The following is a 23,829-nucleotide window of genomic DNA, read 5'->3' as shown; positions in this document are numbered from 1 at the left end:
TCCCCTGCCTGGATCCCCACCTTGGCCACCAGATCAGGGTTTGGACTTGATACCCATGAATGGGGTCTGAGTGAAGAGTGGGAAACATGGCCAAGTCTCCCCTTAGGGAGTAAAGCCAGGCAACAGAAGATTGTCCAATGAACATCAGAGAGGAAAGACCACCGAGAGGGTTGTGACACTGCAGAGCTCACTCTCCTTTATTTCAATAAAAACCAGGGGTAAGTACTGCTTATATTTTGTGGCATTTCCAGGGCCAGGTCTTCTCTACCCCTTATCATTTTTGAGCCCCCAGCTGCTTCGTGGGGCTACCCCAGAACTTCATGTCCAGCGGAGCAGATGGCCTTGCTGACACTTTCACCTGCACATCCAGGAATAAAATATGCCCGCAGAGGTAAAACACGCTTTACCCGGCAGTAGTGCGTTCCAATACAGTTTGCAGATGAACTCTCTAGGGACAGAGGACCACCTCCTCTATATCTAAAGGGCAGGGAGGAAATGCAGCCCGGAGAGGATGTGCAGGAGGCGAGACAGAGGGGCTGGGCGGAGGACTGCAGAGACAGAGCTGGAGCACGGAGTTTGCAGAATGAGGCGGAGCGATAAGGAGCATGGATACTGATCCAGCTCTAAAGGAAACTTGTTTCCACATCAGCCCCTGACCGGAACCAGATGCCCCCATCTCAGAGAAGAAGGGGCTCAAGTGACAGGAAGTATGGATGGCAGAGGGCAGTGGGGTCATGGCCTGGACAGGGTCACCAAGTGCAGATTTCTTCCCACTGAGAAGAACACGGCCCATGAGGCAGGCAACTGGGAATTCAGTGGGATGAACTGGAAAAGCCCTAAACATTGGTATCAGAATTGTTTGGGTGGTCTGAAGTGACCTCCATGTGATAAAATTGAGGCTTCTCTGAAGGGACAGGGAACCCCGAGGTCCTGATCACCTTACAGGTGGAACTTTTAAATCCTCTCTGCTCTCCTCTCCCTTTCCAAGGTCTCCTTTCCATTTCAGCTGCCTCTATGGGGTCAGAGAATTCCCAGCCAAAGCAGATGAACTCCAGGGTGCCTCTGAGACAATTTTGAAGCCAGAAAAATGAAGGTGCAAAGTCACACTGGAATTGGAAGAAAGAGGGGAATGTTCTCGAGTTCGACAAGCATTGGAGCTCAGTGTGTGAGCTTGGGGCCAATCCTGTCATGGTTCTGATGTGATGTAGGGCCGTTTACAGATGAAAAGGAACTTATTGTCACAGGAGGCATCGTTCCATGACTGAAGTGAGGACATCTTTATATTGGCACAGTGTTCGTTGTTCCCATAATTGTTGGGCTCACCTGGAATCCAGAACCTACCAAAGGAAAAAAACAAAACAAAACTTTGTTTCCAATGAAGAAATGAGTGGCTTCAACCCCAGCTATGACCCTGGGTGATCATCACGTTTTTGCACTCGTGCCTGAGAGGAAGGGGATAGGGCCAAGCCAGCCCATGGCTCTCAAGACCCTACACAAACCCGCATTGCAAAGCCCGAGACTTAGAACAGGGGCCCTGCTGAGGCTGGTGGAAGGCCATGCTGCCAAACCCCAGAAGTCATGGAGAGGCCACGGATTTGTCCCCAGGCCCACAGACAATGAGTGGAGGAGAACAGGCAAGAACCACAAACCCTGTAGTCACCCCATCCTTTGTGCCCTGGCCCTGACCCGGGAAAGTCAGGCCGGGAAGGAGGCTCTGGGGCTTACCGTGCACTCTGGACCTTGTCAAATGGAGTATTATCCACCCAGTACCAGTCCCCTTCACTCCCAGCTTTGGTCAGGCCAATCCAGTAGAAAAGTCCACCTGCCATCTTGTACAGAAACTCCTGTAGGAAAGGAGAAGGAGTGAGATGCTGCCATGACTCACAGCTGGAACATCTGTCCCTCTAGGTGTCCTTCACCTGTCCTCTGTGACAGCACACATTGACCTCTCTCAAGCCCCTTCCCTATCCAGAGTCCATCTTCCAAATTCTGATTTATCTTTGCCCCACAACTTACAGTCTCAGGACTTAGGCCTTTTGGCCCCTCAGGAAGCAGATGCTGGAGCACAAGAAAAACTCAGCTGAACCCCAGAGCAGGGACCCCAGAAGAAGGGCCCAGATCATGACAACTAAACGTAGTGAGCACTTAACATGGATCTGCTCAGCTCTTCTCTGAAGCAGGAACAATTCTCATATATGTTTCATGGATGAGCAGGCTGAGTTGATGAAGTTAAGTAACCTACCCAGGGCTCTAGAAGTAGTTAGGGGCAGGGTTGGGGCTTTTGACCAGACTCCAGAGAACACACTGTTACCTGCTCTATCAGCCCACCTCCCAGATGAAAGGGACTCATTCAGTATTCTGCTGACCAGGTAGGAGACTTCCTGGGTTACGTTAATGTTATTAATGCCTTTGTTTTCTGGGCCCATGGAAAGATCGTACCTCCCAGCCCTCTCTGAAGCTGGGACTAGGTCTTCATTTGCTTTGACCAATGAAATATGAGCAGAAGTGATATCTGTTATTTCCAGGCAGAAGCTTAAGGGCCAACATACAATTTGCCATGTTCTCTCTCCCTGCTTCAGCAATTGTGGAAACACACGATGAGATGAAGTCTCTTTTGGCTTCAGTCCTTGAGTAACCACAGTGGGCAGAACCCCTTGCAGGCTTTTGCTGGACAGGCAGTGTAACGGAGAAGTCATCCTCCACTGTTAGGTCACCGATATTCGGGGACTTTTGTCACTGCAGCATACTCTTGCCCATCCTGCCTGATACAGCTGTTAATACACCCCCTTCCAAAAGCCCCTCAGAACAGCACTCACTCACCTGTTCACTCTCCGAGGCCACTGAGGTCAGCTGTGAATCCCTGGACATACAGAACTGCTGGGCACTGTACCAGGTCTTTTGGACTTGAGAAAAGTAATAAAAGTTCTCCTTGAAGTACTTCCAGCCTTGAGAAATCATCTGCAGAATGTCATCTGGAAAACAAGGGTGAAAGATGAACACTGGGGCTCCTGTTTCCTTTGGGTGCTGCCTGTAGGTGGCTCTTGAGTGGGATCTCAGAGACAGCAGTGGGTAGGGCTGGGCTCTGGAGTCCGGGGGTTCTTGTGTAAGGGGCTCAGGGACACTGTCCCACCTGCTGAAGGTCTGGCTGAGAGTGGTAGAGTGTCCGGGCTCAGAGAGGGGAGAATTAGAGACATTGATCAAGAATCTGTCTCTCCCGGAAGAGGGAAGCAATTCTCTGTTGACCATCACAAGGGGCTGAGCTCCCCAGCTTTGGGGAAGGAATTCAACAGATAAATAGCTAGGTGTGGGCCAAAACAGAGACTCCCTAATGCCTTCATATTCTGTGCCTTGGTGTGAGAGCCCATGCTGGTGCCTGGTCCCTTCTCTCCAGCCCCTAAGTCCTCCAAGCCCACAGCTGAGCCCTTGCTTCTTAACTGTCCAACCATGCCTGCCCGGCTCCTCTTCCCCTTCCTTCCACACACACCAGCCTGCCGGCCTCATCCCTGTGGCTGGCAAGGTCCCATGGGCCACTGGTCAGCTTGCAATGTTCTTTCCTGAGTCACTTACTTTGCCGTCTGAGCAACTTGCTGATGTTCTCCAAATGGCTCTGGAGTCCCTGGATCTTTGCATTTAAAGAGCTGGCTTTACCCAGATCTCTTTTTAGTGCTGGAATCTGGGCATTTAAGTCATTGACCTCCTCCCATCTTCTTGTTAGCATCTGGATCTGGGCAGTGGCATCCCTCACACCAGCTTCCAACTTCTCGATCTGAGAACGCACATGAGCCAGGCTGGCATTTACCATCCGGACCTGAAGGCTGGTCGCCTCCACGCCGCCTCTGTTCCTCTTAATCTCAGAACCCAGAGTGCTGATGTTGTCCACGCTGCCTTTCAGCAACTGGGCATTGGTCTTTACATCTGATATTGTGCGCATAAACCAGGGATCTGAATTTGAGAAAGTCAAGAGGTGAGCCGAGGGGATTCCCAGGGCCTGGGAGTGTTGTCAGGGTGATAAAAGGAGGGGAAAGGAGGAGAGAGGCTCAAGCTCCCAAAGACCTGTTGCTCACGCTCCATTCATTTGTGACATATTCATTCAACACACATGCGATGGGAAACTAGCGCTGGCCAGGAACTCTTGCAGATGCATGCAAAGACTAATAAAATACAGACCACTGGAGGACCTCACAGGCAAGTTGAAGTGGGGATTAGCACCCAGTCCTAAATTTTCTCTGCATGTTCAGGACACAAAGGATGCCCTAGTTACTCCCTTGCTGTATCCCCAGGGGCTCCATCACTTGCTTCCCAGCTCTCTCCTTTTGGAGGCCCCTGCAGTGGCATCAGCTAGGGCAGCACCCATCCCACATCTGCCCACAGGCCCCTTGTGACCAGGGTGGGAGCCAACAATACAGACTTCTGACCTGAAAGTGACTTCTCCAGAGAATATGGAAAGAAGGAATTATGAAACCATTTCTCCCCTTTCCTCGTCCCATCCACTGTCATGCTCTGCTCAGATCACAGGCTTGGGTGCCAGGTAGGAGACTGACGATAAGCCAAGAGGAAACTCTGCTCAGAGGCTCCACGTCTGAGACCAAATATGTCCCAAAGCCTTGAAGGGAGAAGACGGATGTTCCCTCCCCCTGCTTTCTGGAGACCTGGTGGGAGGCAGAAGGCTCTGCTAGCGGAGAACAGGAGGGGCTGGACAAAGCAGAAGTGGAGGAAAGATAAGTCACACATCTGGTGAACAAGGAGGAAGTCTCCTTTGATGGGCCCTCGGTAGGGATGGGAAGAAGAACAAGAGAGCATGAAGGGGTCCTGGTAAGGATGGTGAACCACGAGATCTGTCCGCTCATTGGCAGCTTCTCCAACTAGTCAGTTGGGGCTGAGGATACAGTTGGAAGTCCTTCTTTTGTGGGGTCAGGAAACATTCTGCTCACTGCTAACAGCTGCCCAGAAGGCTCCAAATAAAAGGGACACCGCTCCAGGGGTGGGGACGACATGGGATGAAGAAATGGGTGAATGCTTCCTGGGGACAAAAGAACACATCCTTGAGCCCAAGCATGCAAGGGCTGATCCCAATCAGGAAAATCTCCCCAGAATCGGGAAGGAGAGAGCAGCAGCTCATCTTCCTGGGGACAGGGGACCCCATGGCTGTACCTAGAAAGAGGAGAAATGAGACAACTGGAAAAGCCAGAGGTGGGAGACGCAACTGGACAGCAGGAAGGACAGGGTCTGGATGTTTAGGGAGCTGATGGTGGAGAAGAACCAAGCTGGGACGATAAAACCCGAGGACTTACAGAGAATGGCCTGCAGCAGGATGGAGGCCGCGAGGCCCAGCATCAGGGTGATGACTGCAGCCCGGACCAGGAGAGGCTTCCTCAGAACCAGGCACGGGTCTGTCTTGGGAGGAGGCTCTGTCAGAAGAAGAAGAGAACGTTTGTTGAAGGACCTGCCAACAGCAGAACATACCACAGCAAGCAGACTCTGAGTAGAGGCTGGTGCTTGCCTCGGGGCCAGAGGGAGATGTTCTGCTTATCCACAGTGAAGTGCGCATCCGGGACCTCACTCTCAGCAGCCTTCATCCCGCACGCTCACCCCTGCAGCACAGGTGCTTCCAGCCGGCTGGCTCCCCGAGGACCTTTTATCCAGAAAAAAACGGGAAGTGAGTACCAGAGGAGGAGGTCTTATCATCCCAAAGTTCCCCATTCCTGGTTTAGACACCTTGTCTGGCCTCAGCCTCTTTGCAAAGTTCCGAGCTCTCAGGAAGAGGCCATTTGTCTTCTCCATGGGCCTGTTACACAGACATTTTAACTCTACTGTCCCAGTGCTACTCCAATTCTCTCATAAGACTCCTTTCAACCCTTATCCATCCACACAGGCATTCATACCATAAATACACACTGAGTGGCCTCCTAGGTACCAGACACTGTACAAGGACTGGGCCACAAAGATGACTAACTCATAGTCTGTACTCCAGCAGCTCACAATCTGGTAGGAAAGACAGACCAGAGCAAATCAATTACAATAGAGTGTGATGGGCATATGCACCATTCAAGCAAGTACAGAGATGGAATAATGGTAAAAAGGTCCAAGGAGAAGGATTAGCATATTCAAAAGTAAGGGGGCATAAGACAGCATGGAGGGCCATTTGGTGGTGCTGGAATATAAAGTGTGTGACAGGCGTGGGAAGGGCATAGGGCAAGAGAGACAACTGGGGTCATAATAAGCAACTTGAACTTTGACTTATGGATGACATCGAGCCAGTGAAGGCCTTCAGGCAGGAGAGAGACAAGGTCAGGGCCACTGAAGAAGGTTCACTCTGATAGTGGTGAAGAACATCGCATAGGATGTGGGAAGCCTGGAAGCAAGGCTTCCAGGGAGACCACTGGAATCATATACTTGCTGTTACTAAGGCATCCCAGTGACAGAGCATCGCTGGAATCATATACTTGCTGTTACTAAGGCATCGCAGTGACAGAGCATCGCTTTATAAGGTGGGGCTTGGAGATGCAACATGTAAGTGTAAGATGGGGGTTCTCCTCCCTGCCTTCCTGTACTTGTGAGCTTCTCAAAGTGAAGAGGCTTAGCCCCATCAGGCCAGGAACTGCTCCTTCATATATGGGAGAAGCTCAGGGCAGAGGAGCTGATGCAGGGCTCAGGGAGGGACTAAGTTCTCTCCTGAGAAGCTTCTCATCTTTGAAGAAGTCTGCCACAGCTGAGAAGCCTGGCACATAACAGACTCTAGGCCAGTATTACTTGGAAGAGAGGAAAGAGAAGACAAGAGTGAGGAGGAGAGAGGGAGAGAAGGAGAAAAGGAAGGGATGAGGTCCAGATTAGATGGATGGCTGGTTGGCTGGCTGGCTGAACAGATGAGAGATCAGTGGATGGAAGAATTGGTGGCTGATCATTTCGCAACCCTGAAACCTCTCATCTGTGGGTCGGGATCTGTCTTCTAGAAGCTACCGCTTCTTTCTAGCAGTTCCCATTCATTTCCACAGCAAAGACACGAGACAACTGTGATTTATACCTTACTCCAAAATGCATGACACTTCTGACCATGGGACGAGAAAGTTGGCCCAGCCTTAATGAATCTGAGCCAATGGATCTGGATGACAGGGTGGTGTCAGAGACAAGGGCTGGAAATAAATGAGGAAGGCCAAGGAAACAGCCACCCACCCCTGCAGAGGCTTCTGCTGCTTTGATATCTGAGAGGATCCTACCTCCCTACTCAGCCCGCTATACTTACGGGCCCCTTGGTGCTCTCTCCAGGCAGACTGGGCCTCACACTGGAGCTGCTCCTCTCACGGGATGAGGATGGATGCCCAGCAGCAATCCTTTTCCCACATGGTGGGAAAGAAACTGGGCCACAGGGGTTGTGTCCCTTTGGCCCTATCTCATCTCTTCCCTACCCACTTTCTGTCTGTAGCTTCCAGGACTGCTACCTCTCTAAACTCTGATGTTGGGGGCGCCTGGGTGGCTCAGTGGGTTAAGCCACTGCCTTCGGCTCAGGTCATGATCTCAGGGTCCTGGGATCAAGTCCCGCATCGGGCTCTCTGCTCAGCAGGGAGCCTGCTTCCCTCCCTCTCTCTCTGCCTGCCTCTCCGTCTACTTGTGATCTCTCTCTGTCAAATAAATACATAAAATCTTAAAAAAAAAAAAAAAAAAAAACACTGATGTTAGTTCAACCCCCAAACTGAAGGTCTCACCCTAACTGACTGCTTGTCTCCGAACGCTTATGACTATACCCACTCTCTTCAGGCTGCTCATTTGGTTGCAGAACTTTGGTTCTACCAGTGTTCAGAAAGGGTTAGAATGTTCTGATTCTGGGCTTTCGTGGTTGGTACCCAGTCAAACTCCAGAGTCATCTCAGACCTTCTGCTCCTGGCTCCTGGCCTGACATCCACAACCTGTCATAGTCCAGGGCCTGGGGTAGAAAAGAAGCCAAGTTACTTAAGACTCTGGTAGAAGGGGCATTGGGGGTCCTGGTCCCCTTCTAAGGCATGGGAGGGACAAAAGCCGCCACACAATATTACCTGGAGTGTGTGGCCTCTTCCCTGTCAAAGAGCTGACTTTTCCCAGACCTCTGCTGGTTTGTAGCATGAGGTACTGATGAAATGCCTCTATGCCCTCTCACTGGTCCCAGAAGAGGATCCAGAAGCCTTACCAGGATGGAGCCTACTGCATAAGAAGGCCTGGGCTTGGGCGGCATCTACTCTGAGTAATGGAAACGGGTGCCTCACATAGATATTCAGCTGATCCAGCATGAGGAAGCTAAGCAAGAAGCAACCGAAATCCCGGGCTGTGGGCCCACTGGGGTTTTAGAGATGGTAGATGTAAAAGTCCCAGCCATGAGGAGTTTCATTTCCCACTTGGCAGGGAAGGAGTGAGTCACGAGCTCTTTTCCTATGGCCGTGCTCATCTGTCCACAGGCACTGACTGAGCTCATCTCCCGTGCATCCCTCTCGGGCCTTTCTGGCCCCTGAGCTGAGAGCCTGGGAAGGAAAAAGAGAAGGAGGCAGGCACCTCAACCATACTTTCCTGCCAGGAAAATGGGAGATTCTCCTGGACACTCAGGCAAGCCCAGCTCTTCCAAACAGAGGAGGAACTTTAGGGCAGACTTAGAGTGACCAGAAATCACTGCTATGACGACAGGAAGGGAAGTTCATGGTCATCTCTCTGTTTTCCCACTTGCCGTGCCCCTGGGGCTCTAAGACCTTCTTTGTAGAACGGTGGTGGAGGAAACAGTTTGGCCACTTTTCCCCTTCTCTGGTCAGGATTCTCTTTCTGCTTGGGGTAGACCATGGACACAATCAGTGGGAGTGGAGAAGAGACGTAGGTTGCTTGAAATGCCCCAGCAGGACCAAGAGTCATCTCCAAGGAGAGGAATCCAGTTCCCTCCAGTCAAGGCATGGAGGAAACTAGAGTGGACAACACACTGGGAGAGGGGTGGGGAAAAGAAGAGGAGCACAGAGAGGGGAAAATGGCTATGATGTGAGAAAGAAGACACTGTGACATCTGATCAGGCTTGTTCACAGCATCAGAGGAGACCCTTGTGTATCATGGGATGCCAGGTTTGACCAGCAGACCCCAGATAATCAAAGGCTCCTAGGCTACCCTTTGGGTATGTGCTCTGGCAACAGGGGCAAGGGCAGAGAAACCAATAGGAAAGTGGTGCTAGGTGGGACCACTCATCCTTACATTCCTCTGGAACACCCACTGTGCACCAGGTGTGAGGAGAAAGACAGCCAGAGACCCTGCCCACAGAAATAGTGTTCCTCTTGTTGAAAACATGTGCATCTCCCAAGACTCTCCCAAGCTTGAAAAGGACCAAGGACCCTGCAGGGGGCCTCTCCAGGCCTTCCTTGACCTTGGGAAGAGGTTCCTCTTTTTTGGAACATTAGGTAGGGACAGGTTTCTCTGAAACAATGACCACAGGCCAGACGTGAGTGAATATACCATTACGTCTGGCGACACCATGTGCAGGGTGGTGTGGATATGAGCGAGTAGCCTGGCTCTGTGGAAGGATCGCTGTGTTCCAGGCAGAGGAAGCTGCTCTGAACCATCCAAGCCAAAGAGTTCTTGTATAATCATCACTTCGTCCTTGAGCACAGGGATCCTGCTTGGCAACTGGAGTCAGGTTCCCAATGCCCAGAGTGAGTGAAACCCAGCCACTGTCCAGTTCTGTCTTGATGCGACTTCCGTGATACACGTGCTACGCAAATCTGTACCCAAACCCACAAAAAAGAACAGGACCTCCAAAAACCCCAAATCCCACAACAACATCTCCAATGTCATAACAGGGCTTTCTGGCCTCTGCAAACGAAAGCCACTAAGCCAATAAGTTCTAAAATCCCAATATATACCTACGCTCTAACAAATCCTAACACCGTTCACTTCATACCCTGATGCTGTGTATGGTTCCCTCCAACTTTCTTCTTCAACTTTAGCAACAGGTTTCTCTTTCCAGATATTTCAATTTTGCTCCTTTGCAACAAGTAATGAGATAACTGCTCTCAGCCACCATTTTATGCTTTTAGGTTATTCTCCCAGCTTACCATGTACGAACTTCTTTCCCCAACCTAAGATCTCCAGCTGGCCCTTTAACTGGCTCAGTCGTCCTACCTGAAACCTTAAACTTCCTTTGCCTCCTGCTGCTCCCTAGAGACGTTCTTGTTTCCTACCGGCTGCGGCTTTCATCCAGGACCCTTAGGATGAGCGTCTCCCATCCTGTCTCCAGGATGTTCCTCTACAGGAAACATCCCCACAGGAATTCATGGTATTGCTTTGCATCCAGTCACTCCAGCATCCATTTACCCACCCAGTGAAATTTATCAAGTACTCGCTGGGTGCCGGTCTCGACGCCTAGCTGTTGGGAACTCCACCTTGAACAAAACAGTGACGGTCCCTATCCTGCAGCAGAATGCAGTTCTCTCTGAATAATTCTTGGCATTCCACCTGTGTTCTTGCAAGGAAAATAAAGTGTATCCATGATTAAGCCTAAAGCAACAACCAAAAAACATGCAGTTTTAAATGGTGTAAAATGTGACATTCTCCCAGACTACTCCTATTTAAAACACAGTACAGGGGGACGCCTGGGTGGCTCAGTTGGTTAAGCAGCTGCCTTCGGCTCAGGTCATGATCCCAGGGTCCTGGGATTGAGCCCCACATCGGGCTCCCTGCTCGGCAGGAAGCCTGTTTCTTCCTCTCCCACTCCCCCTGCTTGTGTTCCCTCTCTCACAGTCTCTCTCTGTCAAATAAATAAATAAACTCTTTAAAAAATCATAATAAAATAGGGCTGTTTCTTCCCCCAAAGTACATGGATCTAGAGTATTTATACTAAGGAGTATAATTAGGTAGTATCTCTCACATTGACATAAAATGACCTATCCTCAATTGTCTTACTTCCTTTCTGAAAGTCTAGATCTGCTGACTGGGGGTACCCAGAGGAGAGATATTTCTACCAGAGAACACAACAATGGTTCCCCTGACTTAGGAGCTGGGACTGCTATCAGGCTATTTCAAACACCTCATGCCACTGGAAAAAACAGGTGGTTTTTTTTTTAATTTCATTTTTTATAAACATATATTTTTATCCCCAGGGGTACAGGTCTGCGAATCGCCAGGTTTACATACTTCACAGCACTCACCATAGCACATACCCTCCCCAATATCCATAACCCCACCCCCCCCTCCCAACCCCCCTCCCCCCATCAACCCTCAGTTTGTTTTGTGAGATTAAGAGTCACTTATGGTTTGTCTCCCTCCCAATCCCATCTTGTTTCATTTATTCTTCTCCTACCCCCTTAACCCCCCATGTTGCATCTCCTCTCCCTCATATCAGGGAGATCATATGATAGTTGTCTTTCTCCGATTGACTTATTTCGCTAAGCATGATACCCTCTAGTTCCATCCACGTTGTCGCAAATGGCAAGATTTCATTTCTTTTGATGGCTGCATAGTATTCCATTGTGTATATATACCACATCTTCTTTATCCATTCGTCTGTTGATGGACATCTAGGTGGAAAAAACAGGTTTAAGAAAAAAGATCATAGGTTTGGCAATGTCTCAGACTTGATTTTCTAAAAGCAGACACTGAGATGGCATTTGGTGTATAGGATTTTCTATGAAGGAGCAACATCTGCAGAATGGAGTGGGCAAAGGCAAAATTAGGCAGAGAGAGAAGCAAAACTGTGGAACTTCAGTACAGGACCAACAAACACGAGTCAGCCCTATGAGGAGCTCCAGAGCATCAATGACCCACCAGACTTGTCCCATGTTAGACTAAAATGTCCTTACCTGATGAACCCTGCCTTAATCATTCGTTGAGTGTAGGCCACCCACAGAAGGACAACCCTGAAGGAGCTGACAGCTGGAGACCATCTGCTCACAGCCCCAACAACCAGTTCAGGCAACAAGCTCTTCTTTGAAGGGGGATCTGGGAAATATATCTCCATGTCTACCATGTAGAATGGTTGGTCTGACAGTCAAGGGAAGAAGGTTCGCTGACACATAAATGGGATGTGGTAGGTATCCTCTAAGATGGTCCCCAATGATCTCTGCCTCCTGGTAGTCATGCCCTGGGGATCTTGAAAGAATGACCCTCCCCCACTCGTCATGTCTTCAGATGAGACCACAGTCGCTGTTGCCCAACAGCCTGAACGTAACCTCATGAGAGACACTGAGGCAGAGGTGCCCAGCTAAGCCACACCTAGATTCTAGCCCACACACACTGAGGTAAAGAGTGTCTGTTGTTAAAAACCACTGAGTTTGGGGGTAATTTGTTAGTCAGCCATAGATGTCTAATATAGGGGGCAGGGAGGATTTTGACTGAAACTCAAGCAATAGATACCCTGGGGCATCTTCTAGGTCAACCTGTCAAGTTTGGCATCCTTAACAAATGGGCTGACCAACAGAGGAATAAGTCAGCTCAGAAACAAAGGTCAGATTCATCCCACCAAGTCAAGAACACAGGCAGTCGACATGCTGACTGAAGAGCAAAGGAAGACAGAATAAATGGTCATGGAGGGTGGTCACATGGCCTTGTGAACTTAGCAGAAACAAGGTCTAAAGCCACTATACCTGTATTTCCTTCTTGCTGTGTCATGTATCTTTTTTATCTAATTTCATTTTTCTTTCTCTTTCTTTTCTTTTTCCTCTCACTTATCATTGGATACCCAGATAGGGTCATGACAGAACTAAAGAGGATGACACATCACTCAGTGATGCTGGACTTGGAGCTGGCTGCATTAACTCAAAAGACAGTGGACTGTCCACTCTTGGAAAGAAGATGTGTCTGGACAGCTGCACTAGGTCAGGCAAGAGCAGCTTGGGGAAGTGCTAGGATGAGGGAAAGTGTGTATACGGGTACTGGGCTGTAGAGATACTTGTCTCTTTGTCCAGGATGGCAGTACCCTTCTTAATAATGAAAAATCTCAAAATCAGTGGTAGATAGGACCACAACTCCAAGTCAGAAGACAAAAAGGATCAGACATTTCTTCTTTCAAGCTCCCTCAAATACTACTCAGGCACAAGCAATCAGATGTCACCATCTGCATGACCAAGACAATAATGCACTACCTCAGAGATACCAGAGTCTTCAAGGGAATTCAAGGGAATTCTCGAAGGGAGTCTTCTCTGATGTCCTCCTTTCCTTGGTCCTGCCCCATTTTCCAAGCCTTCACACTGAGTCTGAGAACAAGTGGTTACCTTCTCAATAAATTTCTTATATGCTTAAACTATGCAGATGCGGGCTTGTTGTTTCGATCAAGAACCCTAACTGATATACCCACGGACAGATCTCCTTCCTATTAGGATTGATCCAGTTTTCCCTGCAGTGTGTTAAATGGAACACTAGTCCAGAAGTATGCTCAAAATGGGTTCAGAGGTTAAATAAGTTTGGTAAACAGTCCATGCTGTATGCCTTTCTTGAAAAGTCATGGTAGCTGCGAGCATATTAAAGGTTCTGAGAAGTCCTGTGTTAAGAAAATCTGTTTAACATTGTTTATAACAGGGTTTCCATTGTCATTTTTCTTTTACACTTAATTGACGACACTTCTCACTCTGAAGCCAAAAAAAGGAAGATTCAGAGAGAGACTGCAGTTCCTTCCAATTTCTGAGTTCGTTTGTTTGCTCTATGAGGTCTTGCCACTTCCCCAGCTGAATCACACAAAGAGTCATCACCCCCTTCCAAAGAGGCTACCCATAGAATATCAGCCCTAATCTGTTGAATATTATGTACCTTCCCCCTTAATTTCATATACTTTTCTTTGACATTAATTATTTTCTTCTCAGGTCTGTTAAAGGCCTCTCTATGTGGCTTTATTAACCTTAGAATTACTAATAATTGCTTTACCAAATCTGAAAATACAGCATATCCCCCTTGTTAACCATTTTTGAAATAAAATTTTCTTAGTCATTCTTGTTCTTTCGAATTACCTTTTGGTGAGTTACAAAAACAAAGTCCAATGCAATTTTATGCAAAGGTTAATTTTAGTAAATTTAGTAATTTTAGTAAAGCTGTAAAATAATTTAGGAAGACCTGACATCCTTAAAATAGTCTTCACATCTAGAGCCATATGGTATCTGCTTCTGTTATATCTGTCAGTCTCCATTTTTGAGTTTCCTTCAGGCAGTTCCCAGCCTTTTTCTTTTCAAGGGAAGAAGACAAGGCTATTATTATTTGTAGATGAAATGATATTTTCCCTAAGAATCTGAAAGAACCATCTGGAATAGTAATTTGAATTGATAAGAGAGTTCAATAATCATACAGACAAAACAATCCACATGAATAACTTTCCTGGGTACACAAAACAACCCATTAAAACTACGACTATATAGAGATATAGAGGGGATCCCAGATATATTTAGGAGCAGAATTAACAGGACCTGGTAATGGGTTTGGTGTCATTTGTGGGCGGGCCCCCTTCTGCCCCACGATCACTCTCCAGAAAGAACCATATTGGATTATACAATCTCATTTCAATTTTAGAGTCCAAATTTTATGTCTAAAGGACACTTTTCAAAATTTTTGGCCTTCCTAGCTTCAGCCCTGCTGGTGAGGTCTTTGCTACATTTCCTCATCTCGTTCTTTTCATTCCAGTCAGGCAGAAGTGGTTTGGTTAGCTGGTCAGCTCCCACCCCACCATTTTTCTCAGAAATCTGCCTGTAAGCCTCTCTGTGACTATTTCTTTCTCGCTCTTGCCTGATTGTCTGATGAAGCAGGAGGGGATGATCTGTTAGAGTTGCACTGGGAAACTGAAAAGAAGAGTGCAGATTTAGAATAGCAGTAGAGGAGAATGGAAGGGGAAGCTCCCTGGGGATGAGGAAATGGACAGACAGCCCTGAGAGGACATATTCATACAGTGGCCTTGTACATTTCAAAGGCTCTCAGATCCTTTGAAAAAGGAATCTACCATGCATGGAGGTTGGCAAGGGAAATGACAACGTTCCTTTTCTGGACTAATTCAAAACCTCGCAAGTTATACCTTCAGGAAAAAATATATCAATGTAAATATTGTTATCAGGACACTGACTTGTTGAGTGACAAGCAATCGGAATTACAGGCTTTCAAGAATTAAAGGTTACATTCACAGCACTTAACAACCTCTGAACTCCAGACATCCTAAAAGATTCCTTTGTTATATGAAAACAGAACAGGATTATACCTGTTCAAGTCTTCTCACTGGCAAGGAGAGTAAAATTGGTGTTCTTTGTATATTTTCGCAATACACCTGTTTATCAGAACTCACTTTAAATAGGTCTGTTTCGGGGCACCTGGGTGGCTCAGTGAGTTAAAGCCTCTGCCTTCAGCTCAGGTCATGATCCCTGGGTCCTAGGATCGAGTCCTATCCTGGGATTGAGCCCCATACTGGGATTGAGCCCCACATTGGGCTCTCTGCTCAGCAGGAGCCTGCTTCCCTTCCTCTCTCTCTTCCTGCCTCTCTGTTTGTCAAATAAATAAATAAAAATCTCTAATAAATAAATAAATAAATAGGTCTGTTTCCCTATAGTTACATGGGAGGGAATGCTTTCTGCTATAGTTTCTAAGATCTTTTCACCAGCGAGCACACTTAAGGTTAAACCTACTCTCAAGATTAAGTCCTTTAGTCCAGGAAGAAAGTCCTGGGAAACTTTAATATGGGGGGTGAGGGGAGGTAGAAGAAAATTTTAAACAAATGAAATATGCAGTAGTATGCTCAAAGACGTTTAACAACTGGCTCTCTAGATCTAGAGGAGAAGCCCCGATTTGTAATATTTGTCAATTGTCATTGTGTAAATATTTCCACCACGGCCATTAAGTAACCAACACGATGTCACTGAAAGCAGAGTTGAGAAAAGATGCATATGATAGGCTCTTCACGGCCTGTAAGGGCTAATTCTAGCACACCACTAAGAGATAAGTAATGTTTTCCTCCTGTGCCCCAATCTATCCAGTTATGTGGTTTTTCTCCAACCTTGCACTCCAGGAAGGAGAGGAGGAGATGCAGCTGTAGGTTGGCGACAGAAGGACAGGCGTACTGTTAAATGCTATCAGGGAGACCTAAAGAGGGGAAAAGATTCAAAGACCCAGCATAAAATAGAAGGAATGAGCGCCCAGCCCTCTTAGGAGTCCTCCATTCTGAGCATTTATTTGTCCATTTCCACCAAAAATGTGCTATTGTTTGCTTTAAGTTCTGTCTGTAAATTCCCGAAGAAGATGAGTTCCTCTTCCCTGGCCACAGGAGGCCTGGCTGTCCCCCACGACCACAACTCCCTGATGAGGGCACAGCTCCCTTTCCTGGCTGTGGCTTCCAATTACCTTCTTGGGAGTGCGTGACTTGACAAGGGAATCCCCTGGTTTCTGGGTACTTTCCCTGAAGTGAGAACCATGCCCAGTGTTTAGCCACTGCAGAAATGGGGTGGGGGTGGATAGCTATCTGTCTACAAAGAACAAAAACTCTTCCCATGGGTATAGTAGCTCCAGGTACCTTGGGACATTTCCCAGGTATGGGAAGAAATGAGATGCATAATGGGATTAGGCAGTTCCTTGCTTCAAAGGATGCTCATTACCCTGGAAAGAAAATTAAATACCTGTCATCTTCAACAAAACACTTCAGGATCTAGCATCTGTCTACCTCCATGTTCCTATCTCTCACCACTCCTTCTCACGGACTTTCTTCACATTTGGAAATATTCCAAGCTTGTTTCTTCCCCAGGTCCTTTGCACTTGCAAATGTATGTATGTATATATATGTATGTACATATACAAACTTTCTCTTGCTGAATCATTTGAAAGTGAATTGCAGCATGGCGGCATTATTTGATATTTCTGCATTTATTCTAAAAACAAGGACATTCTCCTCCATAATCATAATACCATTACCACACTCAAGGAATTTAATGTGGCTGCAATATCTAAACTATATATAAATGTCTAAAAAATAAGTCCCTTACACCTGGGGGTGGGGAGAAGGTCCTGACTCTAGGATCCAACTGAAGTTTGTGCATTGCATTTGATTGTCATGGTCCTGGAGTTTCCTATAACCTGGACCAGGCTCACCGCCTCATCCTCCCACGTGCGCGTACACACACACACACACACACACACACGCACGCACCTCTTTTTATCATTCATGACACTGACATTTTGGAAAGTCCAGGCCAGTTGCTTGTAGAATGTTCCCAGTTCTGGCTTTGCCTAATTGCTTCTTCATAATTACACTCAACTTAACGATTTTCTTTTTAAAACACTGTGCAGCTTGACAGCCCCTCGCAGGTAGGGTGCTGAGTGATGACTGAGCTGGGGACCCAGCAGGTGTGCATCAACTATGGCTGAGCCTGGCCTCCAGGTGTCCCCTGGGATCCACTGTCCTGATGCTGCTCAGATCTTGGGTCCTTCTAAGCTGGAACAGTAGTGAGGAATTTTTCAGCTAAGGGCCATGGAGCCAAGGGTTTGTTGTTTTCTGACAGCAATATCTGAACCCCTGGGGCAAACATGTCTTAATGGAGGACACAGAAACCAAGAAGTGGGACACCTGGCTGGCTTGGTTGGGAGAGTGCACAACTCTTGATCTTGGGATCATAGATTCGAGCCCCACATGGGCATAGAGCTTACTTTAGAAGAAGAAGAAGAAGAAGAAGAAGAAGAAGAGGAAGAAACAAACCAATGAGGAAGCAACTGTATCCAGAAGGCTGTGTCACAGGGACCCCTGACCAAGACTAAGAAGATGCCCCACAAAGTGGAAAGACCGTTCCCTGCCAGGACTGGCACTCAGTGTGTAACCTGGGACCACAGAACCAGACATGTCACACATCTGGGACACCAACCACACCTACCTAGTGTGGGGAGGGATGATATCTTTACTATGTGAACGCTGAGAGCAGAGGTTGGGTCCTAATCTCCCGAGATGCCCTGAGACTCTGCTAGTGGTGTCTTAAAAGCCATCCAGGAACTTGGGTTGAGCTAGTTCAAAACTAAAGTGATTGAATGAAGACTTCTACTTCTGGCCAAGAAGGAATAACAGCAGAAGAAGAAACAACATTCAAGAAACCATGATCTTTAAGACACTGGACATCATCAGGATGCCTGGGTAGCTCAGTCAGTTAAGCATCTGCCTTCAGCTCAGGTCATGATCCCGGGGTCCTGGGATCAAGCTCTGCATTGAGCTTCCTGCTCTGTGGGGAGCATGCTTCTTCCTCTCCCTGCTTGTGCACTTGCATACACTCTTTCTCTCCCTCACCGATAGATAAATAAAATCTTAAAAAAAAAAAAAAAAGACACTGGACAATAGGCAATGAAAGACAGGAACCCTGAGATGTAGGAAACAAGTGAGGGGAGCCCTACAGTTGCCCCTGCTGTATCTTGAGAGCTTCCACAGTGTATAAGGAAAGAACAGGCAGAGCCCAGCATACTCCCTCAGTTGACGGGACAGAACTGAGAGTCCAAGAAGACGGAGGCCACTACAGAGCACAGCACAGAGCTCCCAAGAGGAGAGAGCTGCACAGATGCTCAACTCCAGAGAGCTGCAGAGGTTCTCCTCAAGTGTCCGGGAGAGTACTGGCCACACGTCTGGTCATTAAACAAAGATCTGTAGAGCTCACACTTCATTAATCAATATGTTGAACACTACATCAAGTACTAGTGATGTACTATATGTTGGGTAACTGAACATAATACTAAAAAAAATCAGTAGGAAGAGTATGGAATCCCATTCCCTACTGTCCTGCCTCTGCCTCTCCTTATCACAATTACACCATGCTTTCTCCATCAGTGGCCCATAGATGGCACCATTACCTTTGCCTGGACACAGAATTACTCAAGGCTACCACTTAGAATATGGTTTTTACAATGTGTGTGAATCTGGTCCTCCTTAAAATTTTGTAGGATGGCATGATAGTTATAATGGAATCCTGGCCTTCCAGGAATTCCAGACCTCCTTAATAAATGTAGCAAGCAATACTAGTAATCCCGTCCCTATCCCTCATTCCCAGGCCAGGACCCATGAGGCTTCTGTAAATGTATAAAGTAGGGGGATTCTTTGAACAGAGAGAGACAGGTGATGGCTTTATGGAACGGCCTTATCCCCAAACAGCAGATGCGGACAATCAGTCTTGGCCTACAGAAACCAGCCAGAGTGGAGGTGGCCTCTCTCCCACCAGCTGTGATTGTTCAATACAGCAAGCCCTGATGGGATCAGCCCCAAGAATCTAGAACATTTAGAAATGCCAGGTCCCTGTTGGGAGGAGACCCCCTGCAAACAGGAAGACAGGCAGCAGGGCGACTCCATGTTTGCCTGCTCCACCAAAGCTGTTTTTGCCAAGGGCAAGAAGACCTCCACCAAAAAAGAAAGACACCTGGACAGCAAGTGCCTCCTGATAATGATGCAAGTACCACTCACGGGGTTCTATTGTCCAAAACCGGGGGAAAAAAAGAAAAATCAAACCTGAATCTGATAAGTCCTCCAAATCAAACTGCCAGAGAACAAAGCAACATGGTTAAAGACACCAGAGGGGGCAGCAAAAGCCAGAGTCAAAAATTCGAAGGATTTATTGTCTAGTTTTTACATGTGTGTGCATGCACACACAAAGTTGAACAGTTACAGGGGCGCCTGGGTGGCTCAGCGGGTTAAAGCCTCTGCCTTCGGCTCAGGTCATGATCCCAGGGTCCTGGGATTGAGCCCCACATCAGGCTCTCTGCTCAGCAGGGAGCCTGCTTCCCTTCCTCTCTCTGCCTGCCTCTCTGCCTACCTGTGATCTCTGTCTGTCAAATAAATAAATAAAATCTTTAAAAAAAAAAAAAGTTGAACAGTTACAGATTTTAAAAGCCTAAAAGAGGGGCATCTGGGTGGCTCAGTCATTAAGCATCTGCCCTCAGCTCAGGTCGTGATCCCAGGATCCTGGGATGGAGCGCCTCACCTTGGGCTCCCTGCTCAGCGGGAAGCCTGCTTCTCCCTCTCCCTCCGTCCCTGCTTGTGTTCCCTCTCTCACTGTCTCTCTCTCTCTCTCTCTCTGTCAAATAAATAAATAAATGCCCAAAAAGAGTGTGTCAGACGGACACAATGTATATGGGTTTTTCTTTTTGGGGGGGATACTGACTGAAATAAGCTACTTGTAAAAAGACACATGAGATAATATAGAAAATATAGACAATGACTAGGTATTTGGCAATGTAAGAATTAGTACTAATTTATAGCTATCATTATTGCATTATTGTGGTTATTCTAAAGAGTTCTTACTTCTTTTTTTTGAGAGTTCTTACTTCTTAGACATCCTGGAGTTTTTGTAGCAAAATGATATAATATGTGGGATTCACTTTAAGACAATTTGAGGGAGAACAATAGGGGTGGAGATCAAATAAGATCAGTCAGTTGTTGAAGCTGGGTAATTGGTATATGGCAGTCATTATACCAGTCTCTCTGCTTATGTATTTGCGTAATACATAATAAAATACATAATAAATAATAAATACATAATAAAAGGCTAAAGAGAGAGAGAATTTCTTAGCAAAGCGCCCCAGGCAGCCACAGTCGAGATGATAGAGCAGCCTTCTCTGCTCAGCTCTGGGCTGGGGCATGGTAATCCTGGCAAAGAGGCTGCAAACCGGGAAAGAACCCAGCTGTCTTAAAGGTGAGTCTGTTCAGATAGGGTCAGAAGTCTGATCCTTAGAACCTGGCTATTTTTACAGAATGCTTGCTTACTTGCTTTCCTTCTTTGTGCGTGTGTGTGTCTGTGTCTTTTTGTTGTTACTACTTCTCTCCCTCAATCTTTGGTAAAATTTTTTATGAAAATTCCAACTTCCTTCAGAGGTAATCAGAAGGACCAGGGGAAGTTGGGTTCAATCACTAAATGCTAAGACCTGCACTCTCATACCCAGCCTTCTTCTCCCACTGGCTCCCAACCTCTAGCAACTTTGCCTTTCCCTCCTAGCAGGGAACTGGGAGAAACTTCTCTGGGGCATCTGACCACTCCAGGAGATATATTTTCAAGGCAATGAAATGGATAGAGGCCTAGGAGGAGCTGGAGACTTCCAACTGACCATCCCCATAAGGACCAGATTTATAGAGCATATAACAGGGTTTGAAGTCAAACATTTGTTTGCCTATATGTGCAGTTTGGAGCAAGCTGCATTTCCATGTTATCATGTTTTTATATTTTTAAGGAGCCTGGGCTATGTGTGTTTGCCTCCTCTCCCAGATTCCACGAGGAGTGGGGGGCGGGGGGCAGCCCAACCTGGAGCAGGAGGGGATATGAGGCATGATTGTAGCTCTTGGCATCTAGAACAGAAGGGCCAGTTTTGACCTGGAGGCCACATAATATATTTTAAAAACTGGGCTTTCAAGGTTATTCATACAGCATGAGACTCACAAATAACATCCCTTAGCCTCTCAATAAGTACCCGATTTGATGTAACTTTGCCTTATTCTCATTCATTGCCTACTGTTACCTTCTCTAAGTGTAGCTTCCTTTTCTCTTCTGTTTCTACTAGGTTTCTATAATAATAACGAAATTTTCTTTCCTTGTCAAAACCAAAACACAGCTGTTGTGAATCTTTTGTTCAGAATACCTCTTCTGCATATTTAATTTTCTCTCTTTCTATGACTTCTGGACTATCTGGACTCTGGCATTTGTACTTCTACTGCCATACCTCTTAACTTCAATTCAAAATTTCCTAATTATTCTTTACTGCTTCCTTCTATAAGACATCTGATCTTGCAATATTAATTGTGCCCATTCTATTATTTATCCCATCTGTTGTGGTATTTCAACTATTGTATTGCTCACTTTTAATATTTCCTCTCACTTTTTATGATTCCTTATTCTTATATTATTAATATCTTCCCTGCTTCCTTAAGTGTATTTATTGAGGTTATTTTAAATTATTGGTCCATCTGTTCTAATACTTCAAAAGATACATGTTATCTCCTTTGTTACTTTCTTTTGAGAAACTTGTTTTCCTCAGGTGTCTAGCTTTTTTGGCTTGTGAGGTCATATTCCCCACAAAATTCCAACCACTCTGTCTGAGAGTGAGTTCAGGGAAAGAACCAAAGTTCAAACTCTGGTCCTTGTCAGCTGTGTGAGCATAAATGGAAGGGAGAAGATGAGCCTAAGATGAGCACCAGAACCACGGGTAATTACACCTGTGTGCTCTTACCCCACTTTTCTACTTCGGATCCCACGGAATGGGTGGTCTCTTGGGTTGTGACCCCCTAGCCCTGGGAGTGTAGAAAAGGAAAAGTAGAGAATAAATGCAGGAAGCCAGTCAGTTCCCAGTGACTTTCCCAGTTACCAACAAGACCTGTTCTCTGTCCAAATAGTACCCCAACGATACCTAACCAAGCTCGATGGGTCATTTTCACAGAGTGAGGGAGGACATGATGTTTTCCCAAAAGCAATAGAGTAGGGACAGGCCAAATCAAAATTAAAATAATATTCTGTCCCAAATTAAACAGACACTTTCGTCTCTTTGCAGCTTTTTAAGTTAATAAATATCTCAAATACACACAGACACACATACACACACAGTGTCTTATCAGATTCCAGGGTCCTCTCCCAGCCTGTGACCCTAATGTCTAGGTGGCTATAACACTGTCCGTGTTGAAATCCTCCCCATTTTCACAACCCACCAAAAAATGCCACTTCCTTCATTAAGCCTTCTCTGAACACCACGGCAAGAAGATCCTCTCCTCTCTGAACTCAGCCCACACTGGCAACAACCTTTATAGGTCCTGATTGCTTTCTACCACACAATTTCATTATTTGTATATCTATCACATCTCCTCTGCTCATTCATTTGGCCTCGAGGAATGCTACTTTGCTGAAACAGGCCCATGATTCAAAACGCCACAAATTCCCAGTGGCATCCTCCAGGCTCACTTTATTTTTTTTTTCTTTTTTTTTTTCTTTTTTTTTTATTTTTTTTTTTTCAGGCTCACTTTAGATGATTCTCATGCACCGAAGCCACATATTTGCCCTTCTGAATGGCCCCCAGCCACTCTCCTGAACACGGGTCCACCACATCCAGGGCAGTGACCTGAAGAGCATCAGGATCTCACATGCTGACAGGTCAATGAATTAATGGCCATAGACCATTTCCTTCAACTTTACATACACGACAAAACGAAGCCACAGAAACCAACAGTCCAAAGTGACCAGATTTAGAGATGACAGCAACAGCCTCTGACTCTCTTCTGTGATTGTTTTCCTGGAGAACAGTACTCAGTCAGGGAAGGCCTTCTCACAGGACAGAAGAGCAGGCTAGAAAAAGCCTGTCTTCCTGATCTTTCGGAGGACCCACCTTCCCCAACATTTTCGGTATTTTTGTTGTCATATTTTACCTGTTCAGCTAAAGACAGCGGTTGTCCTCTTGTTAAGTTGGCAACCACAGTTAAGAACTGTTGCCCCATGGTCTTGAAGGATCTAATCTCCAGCCACCTGCCCAAGATGTGTGACAGGAAGCTCAGGAAAGAGCCAGGTGAGGCCTGGAACAAAGCAGACACAAATGCACACATCAGAACTGCCCCACCCATCTGTCTTCGTAGGGCCCTTCTGCACAAGAAAGTTCCACCTGGTGGGCTCTTACAGAGTCTACCGTGCTTGTTCAGGTGTAATCTTATGGTGACCCCTGACCCTCCTGGTACCAGGCTTGTTCTTTATACTCATAGTTATTCTCAAATCATCAGTCTGTGCTATTTGCTCCTGTATCTGTTTCCTCTACCAGACACTGAAAATGACGACACTGAATGGAGGAGGATGGTGATGTCAGGCCACAGGGCGGCCTGGGGTGGGGGTGGTCATTGTTCACTACCACAAGGTGGGTGTTTTCATCATCCTGGTACCCTCAGAACTCAGGAAGGGC

The 23,829-nt window shown here is 46.8% G+C and overlaps 1 protein-coding gene across 2 annotated transcripts; it reads right to left on the bottom strand.

The window, feature by feature from the left end:
- Nucleotides 1–258: 258 nt before the first annotated feature.
- CD207 (CD207 molecule) lies at nt 259–23,440 on the bottom strand. 2 transcript variants are annotated; one of them, XM_047745875.1, is made up of 8 exons: nt 23,309–23,440; nt 10,313–10,456; nt 5,501–5,632; nt 5,292–5,408; nt 3,568–3,942; nt 2,821–2,972; nt 1,726–1,844; nt 259–1,337 (listed from the first exon to the last, which is right to left on the bottom strand). In XM_047745875.1, the coding sequence occupies exons 3-8, from the start codon at nt 5,574–5,576 to the stop codon at nt 1,187–1,189; spliced, it is 990 nt and encodes a 329-aa protein (XP_047601831.1). In that variant the 5' UTR covers nt 5,577–5,632; nt 10,313–10,456; nt 23,309–23,440; the 3' UTR covers nt 259–1,186. The 2 variants fall into 2 exon arrangements, with proteins under 2 accessions (XP_047601831.1, XP_047601832.1); XM_047745876.1 differs by lacking the exon at nt 10,313–10,456.
- Between the last annotated feature and the right edge of the window lie 389 nt (nt 23,441–23,829).

Source organism: Lutra lutra, chromosome 9, assembly GCF_902655055.1.
Source record: "Lutra lutra chromosome 9, mLutLut1.2, whole genome shotgun sequence".
Classification (NCBI taxonomy): domain Eukaryota; kingdom Metazoa; phylum Chordata; class Mammalia; order Carnivora; family Mustelidae; genus Lutra; species Lutra lutra.
This window is presented reverse-complemented; position numbering and strand designations above follow the sequence as displayed.